Source organism: Vigna umbellata, chromosome 2 (genome assembly GCF_029865625.1).
Source record: "Vigna umbellata cultivar VRB3 chromosome 2, Vumbellata_1.0, whole genome shotgun sequence".
NCBI lineage: Eukaryota > Viridiplantae > Streptophyta > Magnoliopsida > Fabales > Fabaceae > Vigna > Vigna umbellata.
The window spans coordinates 4,267,443-4,294,495 of NC_142166.1; the positions used below are offsets into that span (position 1 = coordinate 4,267,443).

Sequence of the window (27,053 nt, forward strand, 5' to 3'; positions counted from 1 at the left end):
CCAAAACTGCATCCACTCACTTGTGTAAAAAAAAAAATCTATATGCGCTAAATTAATTCACCGCTCCTATTTTGGAAAAATGTTTCCACAACCGATAGATGCAGAAAGAACCTGCCAATGGTTTGATACCGTTTAGACCTAAATAGATCAAATAGTTACATTTTTTCTTATAATTAGACCTAAATTAGACCTATAAACTTTTCTTTCTCCGGTCTTGGTTCCTATATCAATCCTTGTTATTTTTTATTTGTTTTTGTAGCCTTTTATTCATTTTGAATTAAAGATACCAAAGTTCAGGAAAGAAATTTCGAAAATAAATAGAGAAACATGGCCATATTTCACGAACAGTAAACTAATTGATTTTAGCAGTTGTTTTATGTTCTTGTGAAGTGAAAATTTTACGGTCTCTTTGAAAAAATTAAGTAAAGTGATGTACATAAAGTGTGTTTATAAACGTTGTACAGTATTATTACAATGTTGTGCCCCCACCATCCGACATTAGAGATGCAGCAGCTGCAGCAGCAGTAGGTACAACACCGGTTGAAATGCCTGGTTTGGACAGATGGAGAAGCCTGCGAAATTCACACCAAAAAGTTACAAATATCAATGATCTATGTGAAGGAAGATAAGAAATGTATGGTATTTTTCTGCAGACACTCAAGGTTGCAAAACCACTTGAATTGATAATCGTTAACTAATTCTAATATGATGTTAAGACCTTAGAAAATCATGACCGAGAGATATCAACCCAGCATGAAAAGTTATTTAAATTAACAAAGCAGTAAATATGCTAGTTACTAGCAGCTCCAGCCTCTTGGAGTGTAAAAGATTTGCAATTGGTATAGAAAAATGTGCAATTTAGAATAGAGATTCTTACGGTGCAAGGTATTCACAAAAGGATGACACAGCAGCAGCAACTTCAGTGTAGGTTTCAGCAGCTGCAGGTGCTGTTACTTCGACCATTTGTATACCAGGTGTTACTGGCACCGCCTCGTCAGTTGCATGTAACTTCAGCATTTTATTGATTGACGAAACTGTTACAGTGATTTGTGCGCCCCTGTAGAAATTGAAGGAAAATCCCACCCTCAGCAGCTCATGATCTAATTTGTACCCCAGTGTATAAAACAAACGAAGAACATTTTTGCTTGTTTTACTTTCCACCATTGACCTAACCAGAACAGAAATTTGCTCTGCACCTGCACCCCTCATTGCACCACCTATATGTCTAACCGTCCTGAACAAGGCATCAATCAATCACATATTTAATGGGTATTTGATTATGAAAAAAAAAATCCAACAAAGTTTTGAAAGTAAAGATGAATGGTTTACCACGAAGGTTCAGCTTGCTCTAGGTCACATAGGAGCCGAAGCTCTGAGGGTACACTGCCTAGAAACAAAGCTCATTAAATCATGATTAATAGGAAAACATAAAATGTTGAGGATACATGCACAAAATAATTCAAAAGTACACAAAAATGATGAGGGAATCATAAAAGAATTTGAAAATATTTCATCTCTATTCATGAAGATAAAATACAGAGTAAAACAAAAGCTTTTTAAATGAAATTGTCAGTGCGTATACTGAAACAAACATTTAATAGAGATTACACTTTACGTGGTTGTACAGACAACACTAAACAAAATTACAAATTCCTTCAATTTTACAATGGCCAACAGCTAATCATATCTGGTATGCCGGATTACTCATTGCAGGCTTTCAAACAATTCAGGGTATTTCTTCATAATTTGAAATAAATTTTCAAAATCATTTGGAGAAGGCTTAGGAGGGAGTAAATTGGGTGAGGTTCTGGATAAGAAGTGCCTTTTTTCCGTTTTGGTGGAGTTGGGTGAAGGATGATGCTATTATGTTGCTGTTACGAATACAATTGTCTCTCTATTATCAGTAGGGTTCATCTCATATGCACTCTTCTCAGGGGCTTTCCTTATTCTCCTTCTTCTCAATACCGTTCATCTCATATGCACTTTTAGCTTCTCAGGGGCTTGCTTCTTAGACAAATAGCAACTGAAGCCTTTCTTGTAAGGACATACATTTCCCTGTCTTCTAATGCAAGTTATTCTGTGCTAGTTTTCCCAGGATATTCTTCCCCTCTTAGGAATAAAAACACTTTCATAACAATCATAAAAAAAAAAAAAATTGTTGGCCAAAAAATATCATATTATTGAAAAAAAACACTAACCCAGATGTGGACCACTCTTGAGACATATTTCATGTATCCTCAATCGTTCTCTCTGAACACCACATAGTCCTTGAAGAAGAATCTCTAAAGCCTCAACATGCTGTGAAGGATAATAAAATATTAGAAGTCAAGGTTGTCATACACAGCCTTTCCACATGAATGTTTCCTTCTGAAAAAATCTATTACTAACAGAACATATCTTGATTATCTAAGAGAACAATTACGGATATAGAGAAAAAAAATGTCCCATTATTTCTGTTCAAGAAATAATGTGATTCTACTGCCTTCCATAAGTGCAAAAGTGTGTTCATGTTTGACAAACAGTCACTTGTTTTTCCCAAGTTGTCTGAGGAAACTGACAAAAACGAGTGATTATTTCTACCAATTAAGATGAACAAAAACACATACAATTAGAATGCTTTCCATGGGACAATTTGTCTTTCATGCGTAGATTCTAATAAATAATTAAAAAAAAGTAGGATAATATACCATCATACATACTCAAGATTCACACCAAGTGGATCAAGTTATTTCAGAGAAAGCCCAAACGAGTAACAAACAAAAAAATGAATCATTCACAGGAAAAAATAGATTTGTGTAACAAAGAGAAAGACAATGAGAATACCAGGTGTCAACATATAATTTTAAACAGATATCAGAATTGTTTTGAATATTTTAGTAGAAGTGAAAAAGATCAGTTTGGAATTCTAATCTTTGAAAACTTTGTGAGAACAGTGGTCTATTTATGTACGTTAAGCCTTTATTCTTGAATAATAAGCTTATTACATTCAATTATTAGAGTTGCATTTGAATACTGATATGAAATAATCAAACACTTTGGCCAATGGCAAGCAAATGTAAATATAATCTTTTTATGAGTAATTGAAATTTGATTCTATTTGCATATTACTTTGACATATTCAGATAATCGAACAATTGGTTATATACTTTAAATTCTCATATGTCAACTTAAAAGAAGTTTCATTTTTTAATTGATTAACCCTTTATCAAAACAAAACATGATAGAAATGCATAACTACATATGTGCAAAACTAAGCTTCACTGAATATTAAAAAAAAAAAAAAAGTGGGTAACAGTAAAGATACAAGTGGAACTTTGCAGTTAAACCTTTAACTCATATTTTAAGTCATCCAGAAGTGTACACAATGAATTTGCAGAATTTTACACAATGAATTTCACAAATTTCACATTCCCAGAAACAAGCTAAATTTGTTTCTTAACTTTTTATTTTTTACTTGAGGATGGCACCATTAAGGTGGCCACTCAACCCTTTTCCTTACTTCTATAGGAGAATTTAAACACTAAATGCAAGTAACACGCCGACAATGAAGATTAGCATTGTAAATGAAATATGATAACCCACATCAAGAGACCATGGCTAACCCAGATAAATTTAATTCCACAATACCTCCCCATTCTTCAAAGAAAAAGCCAGTTCCAATGAATAATTCAAATAAAACATAAACTCACCTGTGTCTCTATGATTCCCTGAACCACACATTCCATATTCGCTAAGATCACCTGCATTATTACACAAGAGATGTACGTATTATTATATACGCAATCTAACACATCCGATAAATGCATCCAACATTTATACAAACAAAACAGAGATGAAGGTTCTTGCTCCTTCTTTCACCATCATAAATATTAGCTTTTCCCAAATACTATGGCAGAAGCACTTATATCAGAAGCACCATCATTTCGCATACCGTGAACCAAAAAATCACATAGAAGTGTTTTGTACACTCACAAGTATCCATTTTGCAAGTTTAATTTTAATTTTACTGGTAAACTGTAATAACGAAGATTGAAGAATGAAAGGGAAGCAGCGAAAACCTAAAACTCAAATCATAAAAACTTTGAAACAAGAAGCATTCATATTCTGCGATACACAGAAAGAAACAAATGGGAAATAAGAGGTTAATTGACCTGTTTAGTTTCTACTGAGATGAAAACGAAGAAAATCTAGGTCCTGTTGGAATGGTCAATTGTCAAAACGAATGATCGAGGTTCTTCAATCTTCAGAAACAACAATCTCTGTTTGTACAGGAAAAGGGGAAAATTGGAAGAAAGAGAAGGAAAGAAATGGTGAAATATTTCACTCTACCAGCACAGCTGAATTACGAATATCTTCAACAGTATGATACGACGTCGTCATGCTACAAGAGTAGAATATTGACTTCTAGAATTACCCTTTTCCTAAATTCAGCACTTTCTATATAGTTTTGTTTTTCCTATGGTATAAATTCAATTTTGTTTCTCGAAATTTAAAAAAAAATTATTAGTTTTGAAAATTTTTAAAATGTATTTAGCTTCTGATTAACCATTTTTAAAATTTAAATATTATTTTTTAAATTGTTTTTTCTTAAATAATCAATTTAAACTATTAAAATAGTATTATTGTTATTCCAAATTTGAGTTTTATTTTTAATTTTAAGGATATAAGCCAAATTTAGTCAAAATTTTAAAAACTAAAATCATAATTCAATGTTATTGTCGCCTTTCTTAAAGAAATTCAAACTATAACTGAAGAATTTTCAAAATTATATATGTAATAAATAACATTTTCTTATGAGGGAAAAGGATTGTGAAATAAAAAAATATGATAGTTTTTTAGTTAACAATTAATAGAAACACGCACTCGAAAGTGAAATTTGCGAGGATAACATTGCAAGGGATAATAAGTACTTAAAATACATACAAAAATCATGATTAAGGGCCTAAGATTTCCTAGTACAGAACGTGCTTATTTGGGCGAAATATAGACCTAGAGAAATAGGCTGAGTAAACAATGTCTGACCATAAGGGAAAATGAAGAAATGTGAATAATGTGATTGGTGCAAGTGCAAGTACAGAAATGAAGATCGGCACCCATTTTAGGCCATGAGCATATGTTATGAAGAAAGCACTGCTAAATGTCACCATCATGCTTGCTATGGAGATAAACAGTGTAACCAATCCACATATCAGCTTCATTGGCAGTGACATGAGGAAGTCATCCTCTGCATACCGAGCTATGGTAAGTATGGACAAGAAAATAAGAATTGAGATTGAGGATGAGATCAGTGAAGTTGCATCTGAGATTGCAAATATTATGAAGACGATAGCATTGCAGTTGGGGTTTCCACTTTTATCATCACCACGTGGAATGCTGAATGCTGCCGTGAACACTACTGTAGCAATAAGTGTTGAAACTATCATGCAAGAGTTTGCCACGCTCTTCATCCAAGATTCTGCTTTTGTCAGTAACTCTGCATGCTCCTCTGTGAAAAGTTCTCGAGGAGTTTTACCATTGGAATTTCTCTTCTCTATGAAACAAAGTGGCATGACCTTCTTCACCTCCTGTAATATCAAACCTATGTGATGTTCTACTATATGAAATCTTGTCAGAGCCTATATGAATCAGTATGATAGACACGTCGAGAGGCAAGAACAGATTGGACCATGAATTATTATACATGAAATTTCAGTGTTCGAAATTTGTTTGTATACTTTTGATGTTTGTTTGGTATGAATTTGACAATTTGTGAACTAAATTTTATGCTCACAAACGGTTTATGTTTACTTAATGATGAAAATGTATAGATGAAGAGGAAATAAACAGAAGATTGAGCAACATGCATGAGCTTTGGAATACCTCGAACCACCGTAACTCGCGCATCATCTGAAAAGCTGCTCCAGACACCAAGTTAAGTTGGTTTGGTGGTGCTAATTTTGCAGCACAATGCAGTAAATTGTTTTGATCTGCATCCTCATATGTTACCACAAAATTCCTGATCGATCTTATTTCATGTATGAGATTAAATATGGCTGCATGGCGATACAAAACTGCAATGTGAAAGATGCTTTGATTTTTGTCATTAACATCCCATGGGAGATCTGGGTAAGATTTAGCCAACTCAACTATAATCTCACAATTTCCCACTTCAGCAGCAATGAATATCACTTGAGACGGCTCGTTTATGACTCGTATCAATTGTATCTCTGTGCAATCAAGAGAAACAAGAGTATCCCAAAGACACCTTACAAGTTGGTGAGCCAAACTTGGATTCTTACCTATCACAAATAATTTCACATGTCGGTTAACTATATTATGATAAACCAGTAATAACTATATCTAGAATATGAAGAAATATACTAAAAAATTAACCATTTTTTCCTGCAAAGATCCTTGTTAAAAGTACAAACGGATAACAGGTATATGGATATGTTTATGAGGTTTTGAACAACAGTGATTACAAAGACTTACGTGAGTTAATGAACTGATTTGGATACCTTCTACCTTCACAACTAAAAGCAGAAGATTTTCGTGCCAAAACATGCAACCCTGTTTCCTTGTTCTCATTCCGAGCGAGTGCTAATAGCGGATTATCTTGTAACATCTTTAAAGCTAAATCTGCAAAATTTCCAAGGGTTTTGAAGAAATTAAAGAAAGGAAGAGGAGGGGAGGGAGAAATATATATGCACATGCGTACCATAAATGGAAGTGTTGATACAAAGAAAGAACAGCAAATCCCAATCTTGAGCATGGAAGTTATGAACTGTAAAAGGGTAGAGATACCATGCCATTTCACATTTTCCCTGTAAAGCAGCCATGTGAAGTGGGGTGAGTCCTTCTCCACCTCTTATAGTTGGCAAACTGCTATTTCTTCGGGCCATTGCTTCTGCAATTTTGACATTGCCAACTGCTGCAGCAAAGCAGAAAGCTGTGTTGCCTTTGAAGTCTTGCAGTTCCAAGTCATCTGGGTGTAGTTGTTTCACCAGCTCCTCTACGAAATGCAAGTGATTTGCTTCTGCTGCTACGTGAAGCAGTGTGGCCCATCCTTGTGAGATGGCAGCAGTTGCCAACCTGCTATCTTCCATTAACATAGCTCTTGCTTCTTTCCAGTCACCTTTAATTGCAAGGTTGTAAATGGGAGCACATTTGTTCACATAATCCCCTACAGGAAACTATGTTAGATGCATGACCTTTTTATTTTTAATTCATACTTATCAACTTTTTGAAAAAATATTGATGAAGTAGACAATAAATTCATGACCTTTGCACGCATTGTCTATTATAAGTTCTACTTACAGAAAAAGCTTAAAGAAAGCTTTTGGGCAAATTTTCAAAATTGAAGTAATTTACACGTAATGGAATAATTGATTTTTTTTACATATTTAAAATAAATCGTCATGAATCCTGTGACGACTTCTCAATGTTGCTATGAGACAAGTTGCTATGAACTATTTCTTTATAAATTCGTCGAACAAAAATTGTTAGAACTCGTGAGATTTTTAATTTAAACTAAAATGGTTAGGGTTGATGACTTCTCAATTAAGAAGTGATCAAGACTTATAACAACTTACTCTACTGTAAAAAAAAAAAAAATCAATTACTCCATTTCTATAAATTAGGGATAAACTACCTTAGTTTTGAAAATTTGCCAATTTTTCCTCTTCTATTATTTACCTTATGTTTTCTAATCGTATGATGAATTTATTTATTTAGTGTAGTTTGCACTCATATGATAGTCATGTATTATTAAATTGAGCTACTTTAAAAATATTGAATTCTTTTCTACTATTTGGATTAATTATAACAGTCTTTTTAATATGAATGAATTTATTTTAATGGCACGCAAATATGGGTGGAATTAAGGAAAACAGAGAGTACGAGAAATGTTTAGCAAAGTCACTATCTAAAACAATTAAACAAACACCAATATGTTGTTGACCATTATCTTAAGAGAGGGAGATTAGAAAGTACTTGTATTCTGTAATAGATCAGATGATGGACTTCTGCATTGAACTGAAGCAACTCTATGAATCACTATCTGTAGTTCTTCTGGATTTGTTGTAATTCCAACTGTCATAGCCATTTCACTGTAAAATAAAAAATTAGTTGAAGACCTTTATACTAGCTAGAAGATCTTGTGCCATAGATTTATTTATCCTTTTCGTTAATTAAGTAATTTTAAGTGCAGTGTTGAATTATGGTTTCTTAATTAAATATCTTATGTTCAAGCTCCAATATATACTTTATATGCTTCTATTTGGTTTATCAATCACGCTCATTTAACTATAAATTACTTAAATATGATAATTTAAGCAAGTGAAAGTTAAAAAGTGTAATGGAAGGAAAAATATAAACTTGGGAGAATCAAATAACCACACCTTTGAAAGAAACAAAGATTACAAAAAAGAAACCCTAACCTAATTAAGCAACGGTAAACAATAAATTAACATGGAAAATAACTCACCTGCTGCCTATGTGTATCAGTTAAAATGTAATAAGGGATTTTTTTTTTTTAAATGGATGAGTCAGTAATTTATACTTTAGGAATAAATAGTTTAATTTCTTCAAAAGAACATAAAATAAACGGCAAGGAAAATTGAAACTATTTTAAAAAGAAAGTAATGTTAATTAATAACTTCGAAGGCGGCAAATTTACTAAAAGGGACCAAGGTGTACATCATTATATAAATATTTCTAAATTTAAATAAAATGTAGTATAATTTAAATAACTATATTTTAAATAAAACTATAAACTATAATACACATATGAAATTAAATTTAAAAATAAACTATATATTTATTTATAAGTTTTGTTCTTTATTTTGGTTTATTTTTTATTTTTTTCTTCCTACTTTCTTGATCAATAAAGCACACTTGCTTAAAAGTCAGATTCCTCAACTATTACTTTTTTCTTTCTATTGGAAAACCTTTTTTTTTTCATCATAATACCTGAGAGTTTATAATTAAATTTAAATATTAAGTAAGTTAATTGTTAAGTTAAAATATATAAAAAAAAATAATGAAAATTAAAAGAGGTTGAAAAATGTGAGATTAGGATGCAAAGAATGTGAGATTAGGATCCAAACAATGTGGATTTTATTATTTTTAAGCGAAATGATGTATGCAAATCTTCATTTTATCTATATTTATTATATATTTGTTTTTTCTATTTTTATTTTTTCATATCACATCATATAACTTATAAACTTATCATTTTTACTCACTTTCTAAATGTATATTAAATATTAATTTACTTCTTTTTATATATATGAATCCTTTTTTTATTTTTAATTGATTCAACTTGTAAAGATTTTAAAATAAGAAAAATAAAAATAGGTAAAATTTTAGAGTTTAGATTGAAGAAAGTTGATAAAGAAACTAATTAATTTTGGAAAGATCCTAGTTTCTGACGAATTTAAACCAAAACACAGAATTACAAAACGATAAACTAAAGGCTGTAAACCTTAAAACTGACCTAATTAGTTTGGATAAGTTTTTTCTTTTCGGGAAAAAAAATTCGATAGTCGTTTTTTTAAATTAGTGACTAACTTAAAATCAATATATAGTAATATGTAATTAAACCTTTGATAATTAATATTTAGAGATTAAACTCCAATTTACAAATTAAATATATTTTTTTATTAATTATAACGACTATTTAAAATATTAATAATTTTTAATTTATAATATAATATCTAGTTAATATAATAAATAATTATTTTATTTCTAAATGTAGCTGCTACAAGTAATTTTTTATTTTTAAGTTTTCTCAATTCTAATATTTCAGATTATTTTTCTTAAAAAGTAAAGTAAAAGATTTCACCACACTGTAATACAAACACTAACAAATGATAAAGTATTAAAAAATCTAAATTAAATCATCACAGAATCAACTTCAATTATGAAAGTTTGAGATATCATGAAAACACTGATATTGTTGTGCAATTGATGACGCAGACAATTTTTCAAGGCGCCGTCCAGTGTTGTTGACTTTTCCCTTAGTTTCCTGTTCTTCACACTACTTTTTTTGTTCTGTTTTGCCTTTTCTTTCTTTCTCTTATTTCTTATTGACAGATAAACTTCTGTTTTTTTATGAGACTAATCACTTGATTATTTAAATGAATTTAGGAGAAAATGATTGAATGAATATCAAAGAATTTAAAGATAAATTTATTTTTGTTTATTTGAGTAGATTTTGAAAATAACTATAATAAATTTGAAAGTAATTTTTTTTAATTTGTCATATCAATTAAATTTTAAATTAATTTTTTCAAATTTTATTTTTAAATTCATACTCACTTATTTTCAAAATTTAATCAAATAAACAATAAAAATTTATTTTCAAATCCTTTTAAATTCATTCAATTAATTTCTCTCAAATTCATTCAAATGAACAAAATTAAGAAAAAATTACTATTTTTATCTGTAAACTTACAGTATTCAGAATGAATTAATTACCTCATTTATATTGCTTTCTCAATTTACTAGCATTATATGACACCCATCCATATGTATAACTAAATTTACAACAGAAAGAGTTTATTTTTCTGAAAATACGACAGATGAGTATAATCTATTTTATGATGAAAGATTATTTATAGATTGGTATTATAGGTTGAGACATTCTAAATATTTCATTCTTTTATTTACACATTAATAGTTGTCAATTATTCACATTAAAGAATACGATATCTTAACTATAGTAAAAAGTAAATAAATTTAAAAAGGTTAGTCACCTTCTTCATAAACAATTTTACGAGAAACATCACTAAAACTCATTTATAAAAAGTATTTTTTTTAAATATTATATTTTAAAAATAAATAAAACATGAAAACAAGTAAAAGTTAGATTTAAAAACTGAAAATAAATTGTAACAAGTGATCTTAGATTACCTAATTATAATTTCTCCCTATTTTTATACGTATTTCTTATCATGCACTTTAGGTCTTACCCATGCAACACTCCATGACAAAACAAACAATGAGGTAACTACGTGGACGACACAAGATTCCACATACTAATTTTGGTCGTTAAAATGCCATATATATAAAAGTAACTATGAATAGACACTTTTTTTCAAAAGTGGATTAGAAAACGCGTTTGTTCCCCATCTCATCAAAGCAGCTACGTGACAGATAGCATTCTTAATTTCATGGAAAAGAAATATATGTTCTTGTTTTTGTGTTTTTTTATCATGTGTTATTAATCATATGCGCATCTAAAATTTTCATTTGTAGTTGTTTGATACCTGATTTTTCCAAGATTCTCACACAACCTTTTTCTGCTTCACATGCCAGCCACAAAGATGAACAAATGATATTGTCAGCAACAAAATCTTTCAGAATACAGATAGAGAGGAACATAAGGAAACTGTGTTGAATACTACAAAACAAGAAACAGAATGAAAGTGTTTGTAGAGAAACTAAGAGAAGAATGTATTGACAAAAAATAAAACATAAATAAGATTTGTTTACCCTATGTTGTTGTATGAAATCTGTATAAGTTACCTAGGTAATGTTATGAGCATGCGTTTGCAGGAGAGAGATCTTTAAACTTTTTCCGTCAGAGTAAGCATACATATAATTGATTACAACAAGCAAAATAGTAGAGATGATTAATAGAAGAACCCTAATGAAGCAAATAAATTTCTATATATAGTACAATACAATTGAATCAAGCATGCAAATTAAAAGGGAGAAGATGAAAGAAGAAAGAAAATGGGACAGAGAAGCAAGCTTACACTTATCACAAGAAGAAGGGCAGTGGAATAAGCAGAACTGAGAAACAGTTTTTATAGTAAGAAACTGGAAATTTTCACGAAACTGAGTTCATTCCTTTTTTATCCTTTGTTCATTGCTGTCGAAAAGAGACAAGACAAGCCGTTCTAAGCGCAATTACATATTAAAAAATACTATTGTGTAAACGTAGGACAAATAATAATATATATATATATATATATATATATATATATATATATATATATATATATATATATATATATATATATATATATATATTTAGTGTCAAATCGATGTTAACAAGTAACATATATACTAAATTCAATAGCGTTACATTTGAGTCGAATGTACTGAGACTATGAAATTCAAGATGCTATAGCGTTAACTTTTGAAAACTATCTAAATAATATTGATTAAGCCGATTATAATTCACCGCTAATTTTTAAATTAACTTTTAATTAAAACAAATTCGTGTTAATTAAGTTAATATTAAATTGAATAAATTTAAAAATAAAACTGCATTAACGTCATTCAGAAAAATATTGTATAAGACTTCTATCTTCAATAAAATAAAATATAAACGAAAAAGTAGGGAAAAAAATATATATAATTGATAAAAGAGATGAGTGTGATATAAATGAAGACCAACATAGATGAAAAAAGACTCCAAAAATATTTATATTAATTAAAAAATATTGTTAGTCAAAACAATTGTATAATTTTATAATTATATTAATTGAAAGAGATGACTATGAAGATAACTAAAAAACTCATTTAATTTAATTTAATTTTATAATTATAATTATAATAGCAATAATAATAATATATTTATAACTATTTGGAAAGTCACCGATTTCACTACATTCCCTTATAGAAATTTGGATTTTTCCTTATTCTTCTCCCTCTGCTTCTATAACTTTTTGTTGTTTCCAAGTTTGGAAACTTCGTTAACGCCACTACCGTCACGTTTCAAACCGTCGCACATCGTTCATTGCATGTAGAACTGCCTCTGCCACTATTACTCTACTGTCACAATTGGGGAAATTTTTCACAACAATTTAGCTAAAAGTAATCGTTAAAAGCTCCACAAACATTGACAATTTCATCCATCGTAACTTGTTTAAGACTTTCAAATACACCATGATTAACCACAGTTTAGTTAATCAATTGGAAATTGTATACAACTTCTACGGATAAAATACTAAGGGAGTGAATTTGTTAAAAAAAAACACACATCTTGTTATTAAAAGAATTGTTCTTAAAACTTTGATGAAGAGAGAAAAGCCTTCCAAGAAGAAACACATAAAAAAATATATATTGAAAATACTCAAATACCTATAAAAACACCACATTGGTCTATACAAGAAAGAATAATACAAAATCAAGGAAAACTCAGTAACAATATTCCTCAAAATAATTGCAATAGAAAACCTACAACACTTTCAATATCAATAGATGATATTGAGTAATTATATTTATTTAAAATGTTACAACTAAAACCTTATTTGAATATAGTAATTCTTAAAACATTCGAATGCTTGCCTTTTAAAAGAAATTTGAAAACCAAAATGGTTACTAAGATAATTAATTACTTTTAATTATAATTGTAAAATTTTCAACTTGTAAAATTAATTATTATTAAAAACAATATCATTTATATTCTAAAGTGCAATTTTTCATATTGCATAATACAATTTCTTTGGATAGTTGTTCATTTGAAAAATTCATGAAACTAAATTTGATCAATATGACTAATCGAGTAATTGTGAAACATTGAAAACAAACCTTTGGTAAGAATCGATTATTATGTAAAATAATCCATTAACTATGAACCAAATGAAAATCAATTTTAGTTCAATTTGCGAGTATCAATTATTAATTAATATATTCGATTATACGTTAATAAAGAAATAAAAAAAATTAATGCTAGTTTGTTCAATACTTTTAAAAGACTGATTCATGATCTACATTTAATCAAACAAAAAGAATGGACAAAGGAGAGTGTAGCCATCAATTAAATGTGAAATTATCATCAAAAGAACAACACACTATACTCGTCAACATACCATCATTAGTAAATAAATTGCTTTTAACATTGCACGACAAACATAAAAGAACCATTGTAAAAAAGAAAAACAACTATGAAAAAAATATAAATATTGAAAGCTTTTTAATTAACAACGATTATTTATATAATCATGGTAAAAATAACTTTGGACACATATGACAACAATTTCTTTATGAACCGTCTTCAAGAAATTGTTAAAAGACCTTTCTTCATAAAATTTTCACCTTTTTCTCATGTGCATCAAGTTTTCTTTCCTTTTTTCTGTTCTCTTTCTTGAACGCACACAACGCCTATATTATATTGTTTGTCTTCGTTCAAGAGCTATATTGTATAGTTCGCAGTCCCCTGTGCAGTCTGCGCGCCAGCCAGCGCAATCCGTTGTCATTTATTTGCCTAAAGCACTCACACAACATTGTTTGTCAGAGTTGTTGCACTGTATTGCACCACCAGTTTTGCTTCTTGCATAAAAAGCCCATCAGTTTCTCAAAACCACTTCATAGTTTTTTTTTTAAAAGACTTATAAAGATGGTTTTAGTAGAAACTGACATGATATATGATATTTTAATTTTTGACGACAGTTTTGATAGAAAGTCGAGTCTCGAGTCAAAAAATGTTTTTTGTTTAACATTTTGTGTATTTTCACAAAAATTAATCTAATTGAATATTATATATATATATATATAACATATTAAGCTATATAACATTCTATGGTATGTTAGAGGTCAAACCAACTACAAGGAACTTTTTTATCAGCAACTACAACATGGAAATTGATCTTTTAATTATATATATATTAGACAAAATTAATATGAAAATATGAAGCATATTTGTGTATTGAGAAATTGCTAGGCAACTAGGGTGGAATGAATGTCAAAAAGAAAAGCAAAGCTCGCTGCCTTCTTTCTTAGTTATGAGACGAGTCAACCAGACAATTATTGAAAGCCAGCGTGCATTTATTTCCAATCACTTAGTTTTGGTTGAATGTATGTAGTCCATCTTTGATCCAAGAGACATTAAACATAATTTTCATTTTTAATTTCTATAAACTAATTTTAGGTTACCTAAAACCATATTTTATGTTATTTTTATATTTTTTTTATGGAAAAATCATTCAAACAAATTTAGTTTTGGTATTGTCACCACATATTAATTGGATAATGTTTGATTATAGTTTATTTCTAAATCTTATTTTTGTTGAATTTAGTCAAAGACTTATATCAATCTAAACATTTATGGGTTAAATTTCGATCATATTGATTTAAGAGTTGGTATCGGTCATAAGTAATATAAAGATTTTTTAAAGTTTTTGAATTGAGTTTATTGGAAGTCTAACATCAACTAGAGATAAGGTCAAATTATAATATATAAATGGAGTGCAAATTTCACCTTGTAAACCGATTTTATGGAGTTGAGTTCTCACTTTGTAAAGTTAGATGTTTATGTTAAATGCAAAGTGATGTTGATTCATTAGTTGTGTAGCAATATGTTATAATCTTAATGCATTATTGTCAGCATTCTTTTTCAATGAAAACGTTAAAAGTAAAATTGAGTAATGATAAAGTGACAATATATTTATATTTATTTGACACATTATAAAAATAAGGATAAAATTATTATAAGAAAATTAATTTTTTTATTTTTTTTTAAAAAAATAATATCAAATAAATGTAAAAAAAGGTATATGTATTGACAAAAATAAAAAAGAAAATTTGGAATTAAAGTGGTGGAAGCTAGTTGATGGAGAGAGCATGGGAGAGCCATGATATAGAAGGTTAAAAAGTAAAGATTTTGTTCATAGATGGAGACGGTCCACTCAATCGTTCCATATATTTTATTTGTTTGATTACAAAATCTTATCATCGCCACTAATTCTTTGTTTAACATAGTGGTCGAATGAAGTAACACTTATAATACTATCTCAAACAACTTTTTCTAATTCTACTGTTAACAAGCACACTTTGGATCCCCAAATAATTTTCAAAAGTTTTCAATACATATAATCAAAACTCTCATTATGTTCATGAATAAGTTAGCGTTTGGAAAAGAATAAAATTAAATTTAGAGAAATATAAAATAATTACAGAAATTAGCAAAGGAAATTTAAATAACTATTTTATTCAATTTATATACCAAATTTTTGAAATGGATATATATCAACCAAAATTAAAAAAAAATTGCAGGGACCTTATAATTTTAGTTGCTATGTATGAATATTTTATAAATAATTACACAATTTGATTTATTAGTAACAAAGAATTATATATATATTATATAGGATAGTTAAATATCTTTCTTAGATTCAATGTTGAAATTTGAGTGAAATTTTCTATTATGTGGTTATTATCTTGGCTTATTTAGAATTATGAACAAATTAACAATTGAAGTTGGACTTGACATCATGACAATTTGGTGGCATAATTTATTTTTCCATTATTTTTAATTTCATGGGTGGTAAAGTTTATGTTTTTGTCATATTTGTTTGGAGATGAATATTGAGCTTCATCTGTTGATAAAACTCTTTTTTCCCTACAAACGTGCTGCATTGTTCTTCCACTTTTCCTGAATAACGTGCAATACAACCATCTCTCCAACTCTACATGTTGTTGTCCTTTTGTGTTGCACCACTTATATATAATTGTTTTCCTAAGTTAATTAATATATAGTTGTTTCATTGATTTTAATTCTCTCTCAAAGTAATTTTCTTTTTTGTGTTGAAGATACTTTAGGGTATTTAAAATTTTTCTGATATAATAACAATGTATATTTTATTATTTTGTAGGGAAAATATCAACGTTTATCCTGATGTATTTATTAATAATATTGAAATGTATTTGAATATTGTTAAAAAAATAATGTGAAAGAGAATTTATATGAGCGTGTTGAATGGAGTAAAGACTTCTTTCAGTGAAAAAAATCCAAAGTCTTTAGAGGAATCCAGAGGTGATATATATAGATAATGTAAAATAAGATAAATTAATTGAATGTTAAAAAAACAATAAAAAAAACATTGGAGGAACATATATTCCAACATGTTCAACATCTTTGGATTGACTGCATACAATTTAAACCATGTGCTGACGGTGATCATGCATTTATGTGAATGAAATAATTTTATTTATATTTTATTATATATTATGAGTTTAAATGAAGTATTGTGGATGTAATTAAAAACTAAAAATCATTTTGTTCATGTAACAAAATATTTAGTTATATAATCGGTTCCATTTAACCCACAACCAATAGTTCCTGATAATTTAAAAATAACAACTGTAAAATAAGTAAGTAAATAGTGATGACTTGAAAATCGATTTAAGCTCCTAAAAATAAACTTGATTTGCTTGTTCATCTTGTCATTTTATGTTTATTTAAAGCATATATATTTTACAATTGTACACCATGTAAAATTTACACTATATATAGAAACTAACCATGATTAACACATCATGATACGTGTTTATCTACTATCTGATTTATAAAAAAAAAAAGTATTTGTTAATTGTTTTGTTTTTGGTCAAATAATCGTTTAAAATATATTCTTAAATATTTTAATTGTAGTGAGTACGCGTAAATATCTATAAATATTTAAAAATATATATTTTAAAAATTTTTGAAATAAAATTAAAAAACCTATATAATATAATATAAAAATTTAATTTAGTAGTAACTAAATTTAACATAATAAATATAAATTAATTTTAATTTTAATTAAATTTCACTTAATAAAAATATAAATTAAACTTTTATTTTTATTTTTTATATAATAAATATTTTTTAATACAAAAAATATAATATTTCATTTATAAATGAATATTAAAATATATATTATCAGCAAACAATAAATATTTACAAATACCAACTATTTTATGTAAATTTTAAACGCAAATATCCATGAATACGAATTTTTTTTTTCATTCTTAATTAATATAATGTTTTAAGATTCCCTGTATAAGTTTAAACACTATTTTAAGTTAAAAATACTCAATCCTTCCAACTTCAAGTCTATTTGGAGTCTACGAGTGAAGTGAGCGTGCTCTTGCTCTCTCATGCCACCTTCTCACAAGGACTTTTTGAAACAGAATATGCTTGGTGCAAGTTTTTGAAGGGGAATCTTTAATATTTTGTTTGTTTCTTTATTAGGTTAAAGTAGTCAGGAATTTAGTTTAATATTTTCCACTTAAACATGTTCTTATTTTTATGAATGTGATGACTTTCTATTTTAAAGAATGTTTTGTTTTTAGCCGTCCATAAGGAAATACAATTTTAATTTTCCTCAGGAAACCAAACACGTACTTGAATTTAGCTTTTGTCTCGAACATTAGCTGTATAGAAATACATATTTTTTTGCAGTTATAAAGAAAAATAAATAAACTTATACAAGAACCGAAAGCCCTGTCGTTACAAGTTTAAAATATCTTTCAATAGCATAGATATGTGGGAAAATATCAAACTTCACAATATTTACATTACTCAATAAAAATTAATTATATAATATAAAAAAAGAATATACTAAAATTTTTATTTAAAAAAAATATTTTGTTAACAAGTGTTTTAAAAATTAGTTTTTTTAGTCATTTGACATTTTTCATTTTTTATTTATATTCATTTTTATGTCACATACATGAAAGTTATTTTATTTCTTTTATCAATTTGTTTTATTTTTCTATACTTATCAAACAAGTATTGCAAAAAATATTATACGAATAAAATAATGCACATTAAACGAGTATGTAAATATATTTGTTAGAATAGTATAACAAAAATATATTAGAAGAGTAATTCTATATCTTGATTAGAGGAGTTTAAGAATATTTTGATTAGACGAGTTGTAGATGAATTGATCAAACCAGTCTAACAATACACATTAGACAAGTCATTCATATATTGATTAGACAAGTCTAACAATATACATTAGACAAACTTTTTTATACATAAATTAGATGATTATGTTCATTCATTGATTAAATAAATCTTGCAATATACATTAAACAAATCTGTTTATACACTAATTAGATGAGTTTATAAGCAATATATATTAAAAGAGTATATCTATGCACTAATTAAACAAGTAATTTCATGCATTAATTAGATGAGTATAAGAATACGCATTAGGTGAGTCTATCCACATACTAATTAAACAAGTCTATTAATACATATTAGACAATTCTATCCATTCTCTGATAAGAGATGTATTAGACGAATTGTTCGTACACATTAAATGAATGTATATGTGTGTCAAATAGACATGTAAATAGAGTGGTTTATGTCATATGTGAAATTTAAATAAGTTTAATAAATGATGAGTTTTATTTTATTTTTATGTGAATTGTGATTAAAAATAAAATATATGTATTTGTAGCACTAAAATGTGAAATTTAGATAAATTTGATAAATGAAGAGTTTTGTTTTCGTATGTTAATAGTAATTAAAAGTAAATATACGTATTTGTAGCACTGAAATTTTGGGTATCACAGTAAAAAGTCATTGTAAGAAATGATTAGACTATTATAACCTATCTACACAAGAGTTATAACCAAGATTTTCATTGCTAAACGAAAACCCACAGAAAAACAAAAACATCAACAACTTTACATCAGTTATAGGAAAAACAACCTCAAAAACTATTTTCACATTCTTCATAAGTAAAAAGTTTTTCTGCATTACAATGAAAAACGTTCACACAGCTTTTTAAATTTGTCCACCATAAACATTCACTATATTTACCTCCTGTTCTCGAGTCTCCATGTTTTGAAGTCAAAATAATATCCACAAGCTTGCGGATAAAGATCAAATTTGCAACCTCCCTTTGTCTACAAGTGTCTCATTGAAAGAGTTAATTAATATGATTCTCTAACTCCTTTGGCTCAATAACCTACTGAATCTTCCTTTCATATTTTAAGATCTTCATTACCATCAAATCTTTGTATAGTAATATTTGAGTTAGTGCTAAATCCTGAATATTCATCAAATTTTTGTACAGTAATATTTAAAGTTAGTGCTAAATCCTGAATACTCATCAAATGTAGCTCTAAACCCCAAACTTGTTTTTAGAAAAGTTACAAAGTCAATCTTCATTATCTTTTTAATAACCTCAACATTTCTTTTTCAACGTCCCTATCTTGAAATATAACTTTCTTTTTTAAGCTTTTCTCATTAGTTCACTCAACTTCTCACCTTTAATTGTAAATAATAAGAAAGGGACAAAGGAAATTATGAGGTAGGAGATGAATAAGGCCACATATACAAAGAAAAAGTCAGCGTGATAATGGACACTTTCCTCTGTTGTCCCCTCACACCTAATTTTCTCAGAGCCACTTTGATCATTTTCTAAATCTTACCATTAACATATTTTTTATTCTACGATCAATCAAATCACTTGCATTTTTTAACTCTCTTTAGCTTTCAATCTCTTATCTTTTATTTAAAGAGTCTCAATTATCACTTTATTTATCTCTTCTTTTTTTGGCGTTTCCTTCCACATAGGAAAAGAACCGGATTAAGGAAATAAATTTCATTATTTCATTCTCATTTTTAATTAAAAGTTCGTCTATATATCTTCATTTTCACTTCTATATTTAATGAGTATAAAAATTTACTTCCATCTTCATTGACTATATATGTATTTGTATCGTACTTGCTTTCTTATTATGTTCATATTAATTAATTAACTTTTATAAAATAGTAAAACTCACTACAAAAGAAATATAATGTTAAATATTAAAATATTAAAATGTTTGTACTTTTATTTCTTGAATATTAATATATATATATATATATATATATATATATATATATATATATTTCAAATTAGAGTTTAGATAAAAGTAAAAGAAGTATATAAAATATTATGGAAAACATAAACGCTAATGAAATGTGGTAATGGAAGTTAGGTTGTTAAAGGAAATAACTATTCTACGTGGTCAAAATTTAAATTTAATGGAGACTAGATATATGTTTAAAGCAAGAGGCTGAGACCTGTTTGATTATCTCATTATATCTTTAAAGCAATCTCCATTTCCATCTTATATTCAATGAGTATATATATTTTTACTTATCCTCATCTCTTTCATGGTAATAGGTATATCTATAAAGAATAAAATTTTAGCTAACTATATCAATAATTTTATTTTTACTTTAATGTTTCTTTTGTACAAAAAAAGGAGTTAATATATTATGTTAAATTTATAATAATAGTGTTATTATAGTAATATGTAGTATTTACTGTTCATATATAATATCATTCTCATTAATATATCGAAAATAATATGTAATCACTACATTAAATCAAATTAAAATATCGAAAATAATAAAATAAAATTTAAAAAATGAATATACTGTTGAGACTAAAATATGTAGCAGAACATAAAGTAAAATGTGAAATAATTTGAAGAGGTTGCTTCCACGAGAGAGGAACATAGGAGAATCTGTAATTGAGGGAAGTTTCAACCTTCGCATGTCCCTAAAGTGAAGTGAAGATGACGTTGTATCCACCTTGGCATGTCCCTAAAGTGAATGACAAATGGGTTCACTCTGTTTTTCATTAAGCTTCAACTTTTTCACACTCATTACGTTTTTAGGTTTATTGGATATACGTTGTAAAATTCTTGCTATATAGTTTGATCTCATTTATTTATATCGTACAATATTTCAATTATTTGAAGTTACGAGTTATTTTAATAAAAACTACAATCGTAAAACTTGTTTTGACTAATTCTTATGATTTAGTGGAATGAAATCTTAAATATTGAATGTATCATCTTGGTAAAATCTTATCTTATTTTTATTTTTAACCGATGGATGAAACTGAGATTTTTACACATAGTCTATAAGACATATTTACTCAATCTGATCATTGTAATGAATAATTAGAGATCTGTAATAAAATAAATAACTTTCACAATTTTGAAAAAATATACATATCACTTGTTTTTATCGTTTTGTATTATCACAATAAAACTCTATTTTCTATTTTATTAACAGTTAGATCGAACAAAATGTTTGTACATAATTTATAACACACGGACCTTTACTTTATATATTTTTCTATCTCGATTATGAGGATGAATTTATCTGTGGATTAAGTGATAAACTATTAACATATGTTCTTTAGTTATAAGGTTATGGGCTGTATATGGAATATTTGTAATTTATGAATTAAGGCATTATAGTACACAACACGACTTATCAAAGTTTTCAACATTTCACTATTCTAGAACTAGGGAGCAAAGAAAAAAGTGTGGAAATATATGTGGATAACAATCATTTGAAAAAATTGAAAACAGATAAGCGAAAACATATTTAGAAACGGAAGAGTTGACTGAGGTAGAAATTTTCTACCAGACACATCTAAAACTATTGGAATAAATATTTTTCTCCTAAATATTTCCCATAGATCATATTCAACAGAATTAATCAAAAGTAAGATACATAAAAGGATACGCTTCCCTGTATTCTAAACTACCTTCACCGGTTCTTGATCGCCCTACTCAAAATTTATTAAAAAAACTATAAAAAATAAATTTATTTTTTAAAAGAATTATACAGAGGTTTGAAATCCTCAGCTTTATAATATCAATTGTTGTTTAAAAAATAATTCACGACAACAAGGTAAGACAACTTAAAACGTGGGTTTTAAGCCTACCTTAATATCATATTAAGAAGGTAAATTAAAACTCAATCCCATAAAATTCACTTAAAAAATAAAATTTACACCTCATTTATATATTATAATTTGACTTTATCTCTGGACTAAAGTCCTCAGCTAGCCAAGGATTTATTTTCTATACCAAAATAGAGACATACAAAGATAAGAAGAATAAATAATATCTGACCATAGCGGTTTGAACAAGGGTATTGGCAGAAACGAGAGCACGAAAATAGAAAACGGAACCCGCGTTAAACCATGAGAAAATGTTATGTAAAAAGCAGCACTGAACGATATCATCATGGTTGTGATGGAGATGATCTGTGTGGCCATACCAAAGAGTAACTTGTAAGGGAGGGAATTGAAACATTCATCCTCTGCATAACTTGAAACGAGGATGGACAGGAACATCAGTATGGAGGCTGATGCTGATATCAGTGCACATGCAACTGATAACGAAAATACGAGGAATGCTTGTTCCTGCAAATAGTTGGGATTTGCTGTCTTTTTATTGTTGCCACCAGGTACCATAAATGTAGCAGTGAAAACTCCTGTGGTTATGAGTGCAGATACAAGCATGCAATTAACGGCTGTGCTCTTTGTCCATGATTCTGCCTTTGTCAATAGTTCTTTATGCTTCCCAGCAAATATTTCACGAGGAGTTTTTCCTTCACCATTTTTCTTCTCTATATTTAACAGCAGCATTATTTTCTTCACCTCCTGCCATATCAAAGTATAATGTTATTTTTTACTAATATAATGTCGTACTATATGATATACAGTAGTGTTTTCAGTCCTGAAAGTAGATCATGATTGTATGACAGACACAACTATTGTGAGAGTTGTATGACAGATATATAATAGTGTTTTTTTCGTTTTACCTGGAACCATAATAATTCATGTGTCATTTGAAGAGCTGCTCCAGAAATTGAGCTGAGTTTGTCCGGAGGTGACAACATAGCAGCATAATGCAAGATGTTGTTTCCTTCGTCGTCCTCAAAAGTTGCTATGAAATCTTTGATGGAGCCAAGTCCGTGTATTAGACTATAGATTGTTGAATGGCGGTGAAGCACAGCAATGTGAATTATGGTTCGGTTTTTTTGATCCACTTCCCATAATAAATCAGGGTAAGACCTCATAAGTGTATCTAAAAATTCAAAATTTCCAACTTGTGCAGCGTCAAATGTTATTTGTGATGGATGACTTATGAAAGTCCTCAACTCTGTTTCCTCGTAATCTTGGTCGAAAAGCATTCTCCAAAGACACTCAACAAGTTGGACGAATGGAGTTGCCTTCATGCCTGTTTCTCGTAATGACTGTCATTATAATGATTAAAACATGCGTTTAAGATAGTTTTTAAAAGTAGTTTTAGTCATTAATTTTGAATATAAGTTTTTGAAAATACGTTGAAAGAAATCTTGATTGATAATTCTAATTTGAAAACTGTTTTAGATATGAGAAAACGAAAACAAAAATGAAAATGAACCCAATATTCTAGTTTTCGAAGTAGGTGAGCAGTGATTGTAAGAACTTACTAGAGTTCAAGATCTGGTTTGGAAGATACCATTGACCACGAACACTAAAACCACAAGTCTTTCGAGCCAAGAGATGCAAGCCTGTGTCGTTGTTCTCATCCCTCTCCAATGCCAGCCTTGAGTGTTTTTGTACAATTTGCAAAGCAATATCTGCAAAATTTTCCAAATTTGCTAGCTATGGTAAGTGGATCAAAGTGTCTGTGAAAACTTTGAAAAACTGGAGTTCATATAAGAACGAAGACTCAAAGGTTTGAAGTTACAGTATCAAAGGGTTTTTTCTCAGTCTACAAAATCTCATTTCACTTGAGAAACCATTTGATGAATGAAGGAAGAACTAAGGAAAATGAACTCACCATATAATTCAGTTTTTATGCAGAGGAAGAACAGCATGGTGAAGTCATCTTCCTGTAAAATGTTGGTACTGAGAGGGTAGAGATGCCTTGCCATTTCACCTTTTCCCTGCAAGACAGCCATGTAAAGAGGAGTGGCTTCTGCTCCGCCCCTGATTTTGGGTAGGCCTTCATTCTTCTTGATCATGGTAGCAGCAATTTCCATGTTTCCAGATGCAGCAGCATAGCAAAAGGCTGTGTTTCCATTGAAATTTCGCAGTTCCAGATCAAGTGGGTTAAGTAATTTAAGCAATTGATTCACAAAGTGAACATGGTTTGTTCCTGCCACAACATGAAGCAGTGTACCCCATTCCTTTGTTATGGCAGCGTTTAAGAGACTAGTATCTTCATCTATCATGCGCTTGGCTTCATTCCAATCACCTCTCAGTGCTAGCTTATAAAGGGGTACACATTTCTGAAAGTATTCCCCTGAAGAAATTGCAATGCCAAATTTTCTTCAGTTGAAGAAACCATTAGTTTATTTACATATATAAAAAGGTTGTATGTTCATCTGCATTATTGATTTTGCATTTGACAATCACCCTCTTTCATACTCCCTTCGTATTATTTAATATATATTATACAAGAACAGAAATATAGGAGGAAGAGTGAGTACTTCTATCTTCAAGTATGTGACGAGAAGGGTGTGGAAGTTGATCAGCTGAAGGAATCTGAACTATGTGTGTTTGTGGTGATGACGCTGCTGGGTTCGCATGTACGGTGTCCATGTTTCTGTAAAACAAAAATCAAATCTTTATACGTATGAGGAAGCATTATAGGGTGTCTTCTTCAAGATATATCAGTTTCGGAAAGGAAGAACAAAAAGTAAGGACAAAAGTTAACTTAGTTTTCTCAAATGAAAAGAGAAACAAAAATATAACTATTTATTTCTTGTTTTTTATTTTCACTTTCTAAATAAGATTTTCTTATTACAACCAAATTATTAAATAGGAATCAATTTTAGACAAAAAAAAATAATGATAAATTTAAATACCAATTTATAAATTAAAATTATTAATATTTAAATTAGTCTTTGTTATAAATAAAAAATTATAATTAATACGTGAATTAGAATCTCTATTAAATACAGCATATATGTTAATTAACAAAATTTTTCATTCTTGTCATCTTCAACAAGAGTAATATATAAAAAATAAATAAATGAGTGTAAATAAATGAGATAAGAGTAAATGAAATGGATAAATTTAATCAAGAAGATGATTGTTGATGAAAGAATGAAATAGATATTTATAAACAAAAGAAATGTGTATGAGTGAAAAAAATAAATGTGGATAAAAATAGTAGGTCTGATAAAAAATTTATATAAAAAGAATAAGAGAGAAAACCATAAATTAAGAGATTTATTGTCTTTAAATATAATTTTTTTAATTAAAAATAATTTATAACTTTTATTCACTAGGAAAAAATACCCAAGTTTATAACATTTGCATGATTTAATAAATATTAACTTAAATAAATAATAAAATAAGTACTTATTTGACTTGTCAATGGGTTTTGGGAACATGATTAACACTTTTAGTTTTACTTTTACTAGCAGGGTCCGCAAATAAATAACATGTGAAAGTAGAAGAATCGGTAGAAAGGAGCTTGAAATGGAGATATTAGAGAGGTGTTGGTGAGGAGTCATTATCGCGCTTCTCTCAATTTTAAAACAATTACTGCTTAACAGTCTACTTTGTTTTATTTATTTATAATAATCATTTTTTATTTTTATAATAATCCTTCAAATAACTAAAAAACATACGACACGAACATACTTTTTTTAATCACTGTGCCATTTAAGAAAATAATTAATTTTAGTTAAAATATTAGTTACTTACCTGATGCCACCCAGTAAATCCACACCTGAAACACCATATAATATATAATTGTACTCCTACAATTTTTTTAAAGTTTTCTCAATTTATTTTATCTTTTAGAAACAGTATGAAGATATTATTTTATATTACGTATGCAAGTTTTTCTTCTTTTAAATAGGAGAAAATATTTTGAAAGTATTAACATAATATTCTGCCAATAATAATATAAGTGCGAGTCAAGTGATCATCATCTTTTTCCTTCAAAGTTTTTGAACGTTGACCCAACAGAACCAGAAGTCTTCGCTGTACAAACCTCAAAAGCAAAACCTATCGGTAATCATTCAGTTATTCCATAGATATCAAGTCTCTGCAATCTTCCCTTATACTGGTTAAAGTTGAAAACCAGTGTACACTAAAATCTAAGATAAACCACTCTATCCCTTTAAAACATAAACTACATTAAAATGTTATAGATTGAATGAGAAGAAAAGATACCTGAGAAGTGGCGTAATAGAAAGACTTAGTATAGAATTAGTTTCTGCATACAAAAGAGGAATCGATATGGTAAGGTGTAATGGAAGAAGCAGTTCCGAGTAAATTAGGGTTTCAGAAAGGGGGAAGGGGAGTGATGAACCCTAAAACAATCAGAAGATAGAGATGTATTAAGCAAGAATTAGAGAAAAGAATATGAGATTTTACCTGAATCAGTTTTCGAACAGACCGAACTAAGATGCGTTTAAGGAAAGAGAGACACCACTGTTTATCTTTACATTCTTCACGGTTTCAAAACCAGATTGCTGTGTTTGGTGAAAACCATTAATTTATGAGTGACATTTCAGAAAGATAACAATGTTCAGGAGT

At 28.6% G+C, this 27,053-nt stretch overlaps 3 protein-coding genes across 6 annotated transcripts; all 3 read right to left on the minus strand.

The window, feature by feature from the left end:
- Nucleotides 1-390: 390 nt before the first annotated feature.
- LOC124830452 (mediator of RNA polymerase II transcription subunit 18-like) lies at nt 391-4,335 on the minus strand. 3 transcript variants are annotated; one of them, XM_088106220.1, is made up of 6 exons: nt 4,152-4,335; nt 3,690-3,740; nt 2,199-2,298; nt 1,330-1,383; nt 878-1,234; nt 391-572 (listed from the first exon to the last, which is right to left on the minus strand). In XM_088106220.1, the coding sequence occupies exons 3-6, from the start codon at nt 2,222-2,224 to the stop codon at nt 470-472; spliced, it is 540 nt and encodes a 179-aa protein (XP_087962346.1). In that variant the 5' UTR covers nt 2,225-2,298; nt 3,690-3,740; nt 4,152-4,335; the 3' UTR covers nt 391-469. The 3 variants fall into 3 exon arrangements, with proteins under 3 accessions (XP_087962346.1, XP_047160123.1, XP_047160122.1); XM_047304167.2 differs by having other exon boundaries at nt 1,330-1,387; nt 4,152-4,334; XM_047304166.2 differs by lacking the exon at nt 4,152-4,335 and having other exon boundaries at nt 1,330-1,387; nt 3,690-3,821.
- A 551-nt stretch (nt 4,336-4,886) lies between these two features.
- LOC124830454 (uncharacterized) lies at nt 4,887-8,083 on the minus strand. The gene is made up of 5 exons (XM_047304169.2): nt 7,972-8,083; nt 6,698-7,162; nt 6,472-6,618; nt 5,860-6,278; nt 4,887-5,564 (listed from the first exon to the last, which is right to left on the minus strand). The coding sequence occupies exons 1-5, from the start codon at nt 8,081-8,083 to the stop codon at nt 4,953-4,955; spliced, it is 1,755 nt and encodes a 584-aa protein (XP_047160125.1). The 3' UTR covers nt 4,887-4,952.
- A 14,383-nt stretch (nt 8,084-22,466) lies between these two features.
- Nucleotides 22,467-27,047, minus strand: LOC148203231 (uncharacterized). Of its 2 annotated transcripts, XM_088105800.1 has the most exons (7): nt 26,892-27,040; nt 26,688-26,730; nt 24,989-25,104; nt 24,337-24,801; nt 23,984-24,133; nt 23,330-23,748; nt 22,467-23,168 (listed from the first exon to the last, which is right to left on the minus strand). In XM_088105800.1, exons 3-7 carry the CDS (start codon nt 25,098-25,100, stop codon nt 22,578-22,580), a joined length of 1,737 nt encoding a protein of 578 aa, XP_087961926.1. In that variant the 5' UTR covers nt 25,101-25,104; nt 26,688-26,730; nt 26,892-27,040; the 3' UTR covers nt 22,467-22,577. The 2 variants fall into 2 exon arrangements, with proteins under 2 accessions (XP_087961926.1, XP_087961927.1); XM_088105801.1 differs by lacking the exon at nt 26,688-26,730 and having other exon boundaries at nt 26,892-27,047.
- Between the last annotated feature and the right edge of the window lie 6 nt (nt 27,048-27,053).